Raw genomic sequence first — 12,088 nt, 5'->3', positions numbered from 1 at the left:
GAATATTACTTTGCATGATAGATAGGCAACATGCAAAAAAAAAGACATGAGAAAAACAATGCTTTACAAACCTTAAGACTTGATAAAAAAATTAGATATTTTGTATATGAAAGCATTGTAATGTTTACTGATAATCTGCCAAATTTTGTTAACATTCGCTTCATAATTTAAAGTTATAGCAGAAAAACTTTAACAAGCACAAAATGGTTACGAGGTCAGTCCCCGGGACCAAGCCCGGGCTGAAAAAGTTAAGGAGTGGTAACCAAAGCCTGCACAAAAAGTAATCAGAAAAAGATGAGATTCTTTAAAAATCAAGAAATAGAGATATGTTCTCAAGGGTGCTAGTTTTGTTTTTTTTAGCAAAAATAAAGGTGTTCTTTGGGAAAGACAGAAATTATTTTGAAAAATTGACAAGTGGTGAATTACACTAAATAAATGTTAAGAAATGACACATTGCAATCTAATAAACTGAAAATAAGACCCAAAACTCGAGCACTTTCGAATAGACTATTCTTCTTCAGGAGAACAAACGCCAACTATTCGAAAGCACTCGAGTTTTGGGTCTTATTTTAAATTTTTTACACTTTATATGTGATCCTTTGTGCTAACTCTTTTATCAAGAAGCATGCTATCTAAAATATTTTCAAGTTGAAATTGCTCAAAGAGTTAGAAATAACATATGAAATTCACTTGGTAATAGTAACAATAATTTAGGTTTAAGTTATTTTTTTAACCTTCAACTATTTCATGAAAATGTATCACACAGCAAAGTAGAATGAAACTTCTAACAAACTGATATTATGATTAATTGCATTCCGTGTGTTTCTCCCTACAAATTTCCATAAGACAACTGTACTAAAACTACCAAGTTTCATTTTACGAAAATAAACATTATTTGGTGCTATTTTGAAACAACTTTATATATATGTAAAGTAAAAACTTTATTACATTAAAAAACACCACCAATAAGAGACATAAAACAAAACTAGTTTTGAATAGAGGCCTACATAACCAGCTTTAAGGATAACATCCACTAAAATATAACTTATCATTCAATTACTTATCAAGTCTTCCCTTAAACTCCCTTAAATGTACTTCATACACGTCTAAATGCAACCCATTCCAAAGGCCAACCAACTTGTCAGAGTAAAGTTGTCTCAGTTGAAGACTTCCTACTCTATCAAGATTTATATTTCTGCTCCCTAGTCCTATCATTCTCACCATTAAGTATTAAAAAAAGATGATGCATCAATACTTTCAATTTGCTTAACAATCCTAAACAGTTCAGTCAGATTCTATCAAACTCTTCTTTTTTCAAGAGAAAACAATTTCAGAGATCTTAACCTAGTCTTACATGACAACCTTTCTATCCAAAGTATTGCTTTTCTCTGAACTCTTTCCAATACTTTACTGTCTTTCCTAAGGTAAGGAGCCCAAGATTGAACATTACTCCAAATGTGGCATAACCAATGATCTATATAATAAAATTATAACTTCTTTACAATATACAAATTAGGTACAACCTAATGTTCTATTTGCCTTCCCACAAGCAACACTACCTGGATGTCTTTAGACTGACAACCCGACCACCAAAGTCCCTTTCTCCCATTACACTGGTTAAGTTATTCACATCAAAAGTATACTTGTAATTAAAATTAATATAAAACAGTAGCATCCTCCTGGCATTAGCAACCTCCATGATCTTAATATCACCATCAAGTGTAAGTAACTCTGGAGTTACTCCATTTGTGATATTAATCCAGTTAGATTGAACTCCATTTGCAAAACCCCATGATTTATTCCATCCAACCACTTTTTTATCCAACAATCCAGCTTATCCCCCACACCTATAGAGATTATCTTTTTTAACATGCCCTTTATATGGCACCTAGTCAAGTGTTTTTTGGTTGATTGGCATTTTATGGCACAAAGTAATGAGGCTATCTGTGCCAAACAACTGGTAGAAATCTCAAAAGTAAAAGATTATAAAATGTAAAAATAAATCAAGGTTAAAACTTAAAGTTCAAAAATCAGGTAAAAACACTTACATTGAATTAAAAAGGCCTATAACCTGCAAAGAAGCTAAAAACTCAACTAAGAAGGACAGTGCCACCATTGCCAATGGCACTGTCCAACATCAGAGGTAAACCTGTAGAAATTACATGTCGAAAATGGTGCCGCCGCTCACAGTCATAACGATGGCATGACAGGAAAACATGGGCTACTGTGACTTGAGAGTCACAGATGCTACATATTGGTGGGTCAGTACCAGATAAAATAAAATAATGAGTCAAAAAACTGTGACCAATGTGCATCCTAGCCAAAGCAATTTCCTCCTTCTGATCATTATGGATACAAGACAGCCAGGGAACAACAGCAGGTTTAATCTAAAAACAGCTTGTTATGATGTTGTTCAACCCAAGCTGATTGGCAACTGGCACAAAGCCGAGCCTTGAATAGGGGACCGTAGTCCATATATATGGGACAGGCACAGCCGTGAAAGTACCAGAGCAGTGAACACAAAAACTGCAGAAGGGATCCTGTGAGCAACCACCGAGTCATAACAAACTATGGCAGAGCCCACAGAATCACCTTATTTTGAACCATCCATAAAAACAGAAACAGAAGAATGATTCGAAATATGTTCTGCAAAGAAAAGATGATACTTCCAGTCAGGACTATTCACCTTCCTCAGATGACTCAAAGAAAGGTCACAGGTGGGGATAGTAATAAACTAAGGTGGGATGGGCTGACCATTGGAGACTGCAACATCATCCAACAACAGACCCAATTAGGTCAGCTGCACCTGGATGCAGAGGCCAAAAGGAAGAATGGTAGACCATATATTCCAAAAGAGCATAGCCCACTGAGATAGGAAGACAAGCCCCAGGTGGGATGCTGTGGAAAGGATCAAAGCTTGGTAGCATACTGCAGAGAAAGTTACAAATGGCATAGGTGAAGAGGAGGTTTATGGGTCTCAGTGTACAAACTCTGGAATGGAGAAGTGCAGAAACCCCAGATAGTGAATGGGGTCCAACATCTTCAAGGCAGAGACCATTGGCATAAACAAAAACCAGAGACCCATAGTCCAGTTTGGATCGAATGATAGCACGATAGATCTTGAGCATAGAACATTGATCCTCTCCCCAAGAGGTGGAAGAGATGACACAGAGGATGTTCAGTGCCGTTGTACATATGACATATAGTTGCTTGATGTGAGAAATGAAAGTAAGCTTACGGTCAAAGATAAGCCCAAAGAACTTTGCCTCAGGAACCATGGGAAGGACAACATCACAAAGAGAAAGCTTGGGATTGGGGTGTAAACCCCACTGGTGGCAATAGTGCATGCAAATGGTTTTGGAGAAAGAAAAGGTAAAACTGTTTGCTGTGATCCACTTCCACAAGCAGTTGAGGGCAGTCTGAAGCTGCCTCTCAATAAATCTCATGTTCAATGACTAACAAGAGATGTGTAAGTCGTTGACATAGAAGCTGTTTGCAACAGTAGGAGGAAGTTGTTGAGTAATAGCATTGATTTTTCACATTAAATGCATGACACTCAAGACACGGCCCCAAGGGACTCCAAGTTCTTGTGTGAAAGAATGGGGAAAGGGTCAAACCCACATGGACTCGGATTTGCCCGTCTTGTAAAAAGTTATGAATAAAAATGGATAGATGGCCACACAACCCATATGAGTGGATGACTCACAAAATGCTGTACCTCTGTATAGTTTCATATGCTTTCTCAAGATCGAAGAAAACAGAGGAAGGCTTCCCTGATCAAGGGTTCAAGTTGAATCAGGTGGTCCATGGTGGAGTGCTGTCAACGGAACCCACACTGGGTGGGCGGGAGGAGGGTGTTTGATTCAAGGAACTAAACAAGATGAGCATTAACCATCCTTTCTAAGACCTTACAGAGACAGCTATTCAAAGCAATTGGATGATAATTAGAAGGAATCTCCAGGCTAAGATAAAGGAAGGACAATAGTCTTGCACCAAGCATCAGGAAAAGCATTCTCCTGCCAGATTCAGTTAAAGACAACCAGAAGAAGATCAAGAGAGGCAGGAGAGAGATGATGCAGCATCTCATAATGAAAATAATCAGGTCTGGCCATATTTATTTAGGTGGAGGAGAACTGGGCAGAGAACCCTTCTGTTTATGACTAGAAGGAGGTATTTAGACCTCCAAGGATCCTGCCCTGGGTCAAGTGCACAGGTTTCTGTCAATAGAAGTAGATTCCAGTGACTGAGGACATGAACGAATAATCAGGCTCCATTTTCTTTGCCCTGAGCAGACACTGGAAGCTGGGGTCAAAGGAGATGGACCTGGGCAGTCACTGGAAGAAATGTTGGGGAGAGAGACAGGAGTAGATGTTGACTTATCAACTCGTTTATTAACTTAGGGCAAAAGATTCTTCTCATGATGAAAAAAAAAAAAGACTCTGACAGAGGTACGGAAAGCTCTGTCTGCACACCCACTGTAGCAGTGAAATGTAGTGCAGCAGCGTATGTCCATGATGGAGTAGGGGACAACAACTTTCGAGCCTCTGGATAAGAAATGTTGTTAACAGTTTCTAAATGCTATTCCTCTTTCTCCTCCACCCATTTATGGCAAGAATAATAGCAAGAGGTGTGAGAACTACCACAATTAACACAGTGAGGGTCCAGTTCACACTTGTAGGCATCACAGTTTTTGCGACCACAACAAGCACACATCACAAAACTGCAACAAAATGCCCTTGAATGATGGAACCGCTGAGGGTTGGGAATATAGTTCAGATAATCTGCCTTGACAATGGCAGGTGGATGTGGCAATATAAACGTCAAAATAAAACATTGGTAGGCAGCATAATTCCTTCTTCATGAGTGGAGATACATCTCACAGCAGAAACTCTTTGGCTATAGCATGGGAGTACCCTCAATGGGTATATCTCCAATGGCCTTTGAATTCAGGAGGAGTTTGGTGTGTTTTGGTGTTGATGTTTCAATTAAGATGTCCCCAGAATGTAGCTTTTTAACTGACTCTGGAGAGCCAGCAAGCTCCTCTAAACCCTTCCGAATAAAAAAGGGAGATATCTGCCTTAAAGATTTGTCTGACAATGGATGCATGATCAAAAAACGAGGTACAGATTCAGGATGAGTTGAATATTGCTGGTTAGTCTTCAAAATGTGGTTGTTTACCAATTAGCTATTTTTGTTTTTTTTACTATTTTATTTTTTGAGGATATGAGGGATCCATAATAAAAGGAGAAGCACTACAATGCCAAACAATGGACACTGCAGCAACACCAAGGCTTTGTGAGCACTATACACAAACACCAGCATCAGACACAATGTCCATAACACCCATTAAGAATGCCCAACACTGGTACTCAGTTGACCTTAGCCCAACAGGACCAGTCAATAATTGACCCTTGGGGGGGGGGGCATCCATCTAAAGGTATTCAAGGTCAAAGTCATGTTGCAGTGCCCCAGACACCACTCAACCACCACTTCACAGGTCGCCACACACGGCAAACACGTGGGTGGATGTTCAGATCCTAAAGTAGGTAAACTGAATATGCAGAATCTTCCCTTGGACAAACAGGAATCCATCTCAAGGGAAAGTGCTTTGGAAAATATAATGTCAAAAGATTAGTAAGTCAAGATTTTTTCCAAATGAAACCATTTTGATAATACAACAAAATTTTAAGCTTTCTTAGATGACTTTCCAAAGCACCTTTCAGATTTTCAAAAACTTTTCCCATCACTGATGCAAGACTAATAGGCCAATATTTATTGAGACAATTTTTATTACTTCCTTTGAAAAGAGGAGTAGCATTAACCAACTTTCCACCTTCTTGAACCTACCTACTATTCAAAGACTTACAACAGAAAAAATAGTATCAAGTGGCTCACAATCCTCAAAGTCCTTAAAACCCCTTAGAGAAATATTATCTGGCCCAGGTTATCATTCTTTAAAATTCACAATTTTAATTGTTGATAAGAAAATTATTTTCAAAAATATGTTCAAGAATACAAACAATCTGACCAACAACACTGATGTTCATAGAAGAAATTAAAAATGTCAAGAGCTCACTAGATGGAGTAGTTTTAAAATTTTCAAATAAAAAAAAATCACCAGAAATATTTGATAATTAACAATTTATATTTGTCTCTGATTCTTAATTTGAAATTGGCAAATTGAGTAAAATGTGAAAAACCATATGCTGTTAAAATGATTTTATCAAATACAAATATGAAAAGTGACATTTCTAGTAGTTACAAATTAACACAAGTTACATATACTAACATATACTAATTATTAGCACAAATACTAATTGTAGTATTCATACCTCAATGAAAACTATTTAGAAAAATTGAACATTTTTTAAAAAAAAGGATTTTTTTCTGGGAAGTAATGCACAGGAAAAGTGTTGGGATTGTTCTATTTAGTCGTACGCAACTTATTGCATCAAAATGATTTAATGCACAGAGCTCAAAATTTTCATAAATTTTATTGATATAAACTGTAATGTTTTAATATATTAAAATTGGTACTCTTTGTTGAAAAAAATAGTTTTTAATAACTCCAGTTTCTCAGTACTACGTTTAAAAATTAAATCAATAAAGATATAATCAAACCCTCAAGTACAGTCCTAATGAAAGTTGTGTTCTTGTTCTGAGGAGAGTATTTTTATTTCTAATTGTGTTCAATTAAAAAGAAATGGTTATTACACATACCACAGTTATTTTTCTAATTGTCTGTATCTTGAATACCCAAAGTGTGAAATTTTTTATGGATTTTTGTTTGTGGTGCCATTGAATAGATGATGCAGGGGTTTTGGTTACATACATGCTATGTCCGTTAGAGTAAGAATATTTAGTTCTTGGGATCAATTTTACAATTTTATATGAACAGAACTTTATCAAGCCTATTAATCACATGGTAGTGAACAGAATATACACAATTACATTTAGGCAATCACACAAGTGGATACCTCAAGTGCATCTTCAATGTACAAAGGGACAATAAGCTTGCCAGTTTGCTTGTTAGAAGTAAAGGATAATAAAATTATGAAGAGTACAATATACAATTATATACTCTTAACAAGTTAATACTACCAACAAGATAAAATAAATCCCAATTTTCCAAACACATGTTCCATAGGCAACACATTTTTATAAGTTAATCTATCTACAAACCAAAATAACCACAATTTTCCAAAATTTCCAAAAACAACATGTTATTATGGGATAGTGCACTATTTACATAACACTGTGTGCATTTTAAAAGTTTTAGAAACATTACAGTTGATCTCTTCCACAGAGTAGACTGGTAATTTAGAGTACTGCAAAGAAAGCATTTGGCTATTGGAAAAAATTTTGAAATGAAAAATAGAATGATCCCTTGTTATAAAATGTGAAAGCATGGGCACCGGAAGCCTACTAACACCTGCATGTCACACTATTTTTTTAAAGAGGAAGCTCATCACTTAGCAATGACATCAAATGAGAGAGACATTGCCAAGAATAATGATACTACACTTACTAATACTACACAGATCACTACATGTTTCAAATTACACTAAACAACATTATCAGAGATTGACAGTTTCAGAAACTGTTATTCATAAAAGGATACTGATATAGTTCCTATCAATAAACTGACAAAAGCATGCTGTAAAAACAAATTCTGTCTTGGGAAAACAAAAATGTGATTTCATAAAGAAATACTGGGTAGTAACATACAGTAAATTGTTTAGTAAGACTTATTACAAAAATTAGCATAACAATGACAGAATAAAAATACAATTAGTGTTTAATATATTTTATTGTACAGTTATTATGATCATTACAGTTTGAATTTTTTTGCCACATAAACTTTCAGCTTAGTTCCCATCAAAGTTGTATTTTGTGGATGGGTTAATAGCACAACTTGCTCACGCAAATAACAGGGATGATCAATAAACACAAGTTATGTTCCTTGGAAATTTCTGGAAGGAAAAGTGTAAAACTTCTGGGATCTGGATCTTTTTTTTTTCCAGGTTTGGTCAAGATACTACAAAAACAATTTTTTTATCCCCTAGGCTTTTGAAAGCTATACTGCAGTCACAGCCTGTTTATATATAATCAATCATTTATACTATCATACTATATAAAGTACAATGTAGAAGCAAGTTTCTATTTTATTACCTTAATAAATTGACTGATGCTTACAATTTTTAATGTTATATTAATTTAATGATTTTGTTTTTGTTTATGGAAAATTTTTGAGTACACTTACATTTGTAACTTATCACATGATTAAAAAGCTGGCATGACTAAGTGCATAAAGAATTCTAATTCACAAGAATTTACCCCTTGATCAGAGAGTTGCAGGTTCAAGACATGCCAGTTCCTCTTAACTTCCACCAGAACATGAATTCAGGAAAGTAACGGGTGTGGTGTTACAAACATAACACATACATAATATAAAAAAAGAAAATTTATAGTTTATTTAACACTTAAGACCTCAGCTTATGAATAAATAACTATTCATTTATTTGGAGGCTCTGTTCATCACTGTTCCTTGATAAGATCTTAAATTAACTGGAATGAACAACGTCTCATTGTCTTAAGGCACGTTCAAGTATGCCTTAACTTACTAAGCATCTTAGGTTAGATGTTCTTTGATTCACATTAACAGTTTTGCTAAGAGCAAGAAGAAGTATATTTATAAACTACAAATGAATATCGTACAGTAAGAATCTGGTTCTTAAATCTAAAGAAATACCGAAGGCAACAATTAGGTTTAATCACACACATCTTAACTGTATCTGTGGATACACCCTTCAACTAACATTTTTCAACTGATTTTTAATGATTAAAGAACATTTACCCAAGTTGGGTAAACTGATGACAAGAAGATATTTTGACACTTCAGTTGTATATGGTACACTATTAATTGAAAATAATAAGAAATCACAATGGCAATATTTTGATGACCTGTATAGTTGGCATAATTAAAAACAATAATAATCGTAAACACTAATTTCAATAAGTTAATTAATTTCATGACATTAATAGATTATCTTACAAGATACTAATTGATGTAATCAACGCTCATAGGTTACCAATTATTTTATTCATTGAGTTAACTACTCAGCTCAACCTATCATAATTTTTACTACTTTTGGAACATATTAATTTTGCATGCTGATTGTTCAAACTAAAAAACATAACTCACCATAAGGTTCTCTGTCCTCTCTTCCATAGTTTAATGTTTGTTCCAGTTGTCCTGAGCTTCCAGATCGTTGTAGAGGAAACTCTTCTTGTTTCATTCCTTCAACCTGGCTATTCATGTCTTCTATGTTAAAAATAACTTATTTTGTAAACAGTACCTTTTTAAGATGTTGTCATCTAATGAACTCTTTCCTCTGAATCAACAGACACTAATGTTCTCTTATCATACATTTCTTGCTCTTTATAATATTTATTTTCATAACTTAACAAGAAGTAACATGACATCTTAATACTTTCTAAACTAGAATGGAGCTATACTAATCTTTAACATTCTTAATTCTTAGTATGGATGTCCAGCAGTCAATACACTGCAAAACAACATGACTGATGTTACAAAGAGAGAGAAGAATCATTAAAATATATATATATATAAAACTAGTAATATGAAGATAAACCTTCCTTTCATCAGTAGAAAGTAACTTTGCTTCCAGTGCTTAAACACAAATCTCTTACAACTGTTGTTTTGGTTTAGCAACAATCCTTCAAAACTCTGAGTGTTTGCAAATTAATAGTTTTTTAATCTTCATCACAGAAACTGATAGCTCATGTCTGGATGTTTGTTTCAATATTTTTTTCTTCACTTTGATCAATGATAACATTATATTTATAACAACAAAAACAGCCAAAATAAATCTAAAAACTGTCAGATTCACTGTCATGGAGATATGCAATAAAAATAATAGTATGTATTGTGAAGGTCGATTTAACAGTGTGTGACAAGTTGAAGTACTAGAGATTTATGAAACAGAAGTGACAGTGGAAAATATTATCCAGAAAGACAGTATTCCTTCAGTTCACAAATAAAATGGTCAGTTTTGTATATGTGACAAGGAATACCAATATCACAAAAAATAATGACTGCTGCTATTGCTGCATTTACCTAGTTAATATCAATCAGAAGCATTTCATAACCTCTAGAATATTGCAATAATTGGGTACTCAGTTTTCAAGAACACTTTAAACAAAGGTAATATTTACTACAAAGTTGAAAGTCACCAACCTGTGGAAGATTGTTGTAGGATCTGCAATAGGAATTATCAAAAATTGCAGTACGAACATTTAAAAAATGTACAACTTGCAAATATGGCTTATGACCTCCTAGGTTGAGTGCCACACTCAAATGATAAAAATAATAGCTAATGATGGTAATACAAGTGTAAAGTTTTGAACAAGTTTGTCATGTAAGTGAATGAGAAACAGGGGACTTGAATCAATATTCTGCATTTTTGCTGATGAGATACAGAATGGCGACTTGCAAAGATACATGTATCTTATCTTGAAATGAATGTAACATAAGTTCCTCTCTTTAGTTGAAAAGAAGAAGGTGAGAAATCCAATTAAAAGTTCACTAATTATATCATTCATTTGAAGAATGCTACTGACATTGTTCATAAGTCTGCTGGTACAACAATGAAGAAACAGTAACATATAAGGCATTAAACTGTTGTGTACTTTTGTAACAAATGTTTCAGTTTGAAAGTACCTATAGGCATATAATGAAATATTTTTTACAAAGTATATGTATGATATAAATAGTGATTAAGCCTAGTGTTCTGGATTATCCAAATTCAGAAGAATTTCAAATAGTTGTTCTAAACTAAGAAATGTAGATTACATAACAATTCTAAACATGTATAATATAACTAAGGTTTAATTTACCAGGCACAGATTTGCGGGAAGAATGACTATGTGCGTAATATTCATCTCCTTTGCCAAAGGCTAATCCTATTTGTTGTAAAAAGTAACTGTTGAAGTTGCCACAAAAATCCACCTTTTCCATGGCAATCAAAAAGTTCTCCATTGGGTGTTCAGGTCTATGTAATTCCTGTCTCCCCGTGGCTCCCTGAGCTGCCTCACCATCAGCATCTGATGAATCAGGCTCTTCAACATAGTTTGTAGTCGCAACCCCTGAAAGCAATACAAGTATTAATCAACCATAATTTAACAATGTACCATATTTTATGGGAAATAAGACACACTTTTTTTTTACCTGAAAAAGTCTCAAAAAATCATCCCGCATCTAATATGTGAAGTTAAAGAAAATGCATCTCTCAGTTTGGCCCCCAAAAAGATAAATTCTAACTAGTCTTTCCCAAGGCAATTGTAGATTAAAATATAAAAATTAATCTTTACAAAAACTATATAGATAGACTTATAATTAACCTTCCAAGATGGGTCACGAATGAAAGGCCATGTCATCACGTTTGTTGACTCACATTCAAAATTTATTGAACTACTATTTCATGAATATATGTCAATAACTTTGGTATGAAACTGTAGATTATAATTCAGCTTTTAGTACTATATATTACTCAATTTCTCAATTTAAAAGAAAATACTAAAAACAGTTAAACATTGATTTTTGTGTTTCACGTAGTATGTTGAATGCACAAGTGGTTCAAATTAGATGTTTGTGACGTCAAAATACTAAGTCTATAGTTTCGTACGAATTAGAAACTCACATTGCCGATATTGACAAGCTAGAATATAAAATAAGAGCCTCTTATCCTTTCAATTTATTGCTCATGTAATAAATCAAACATAGTGGCACCCTGCCCACCTCCTTGTATTTTTGGAAACATTCCCTTATATACACTTACTTCTATATATGACATGAATAACCAATCGAAAACTCAGAATGTTCCCCTAGTGGCTTTCTCAGCCATTTTAATGAGCTTACTGCCAATTCTTTTTTTTTGAACCAACATTTCAATGAGGTATGGTGTGTCTTTAGTCTGCTTGAAATTTCATATTCTTTAATACTAAAATACATCTTAGTTACTAAGCTTGATAAATTATAATGGAATTCTATGGTATTAATGTAGTA

The 12,088-nt window shown here is 34.2% G+C and overlaps 1 protein-coding gene across 1 annotated transcript in view; it reads right to left on the bottom strand.

The window, feature by feature from the left end:
• The window catches only part of LOC106463033 (serine/threonine-protein kinase unc-51-like), a 149,148-nt gene that overhangs the window by 38,631 nt on the left and 98,429 nt on the right, over window positions 1–12,088 (bottom strand). The window contains exons 16-17 of the mRNA XM_013923003.2: window positions 10,921–11,169; window positions 9,206–9,325 (exon numbers count right to left, since the gene is read on the bottom strand). Of these exons, the coding sequence (XP_013778457.2) occupies window positions 9,206–9,325; window positions 10,921–11,169 (369 nt within the window). The remainder of the gene's footprint in view (window positions 1–9,205; window positions 9,326–10,920; window positions 11,170–12,088) is intronic.

The sequence above is a fragment of the Limulus polyphemus genome, unplaced genomic scaffold (genome assembly GCF_000517525.1).
Source record: "Limulus polyphemus unplaced genomic scaffold, Limulus_polyphemus-2.1.2 Scaffold1308, whole genome shotgun sequence".
In the NCBI taxonomy this organism is placed as follows: domain Eukaryota; kingdom Metazoa; phylum Arthropoda; class Merostomata; order Xiphosura; family Limulidae; genus Limulus; species Limulus polyphemus.
Note: the sequence above shows the minus strand (reverse complement) of the source record. Positions and strands in the feature narration are given on the sequence as shown.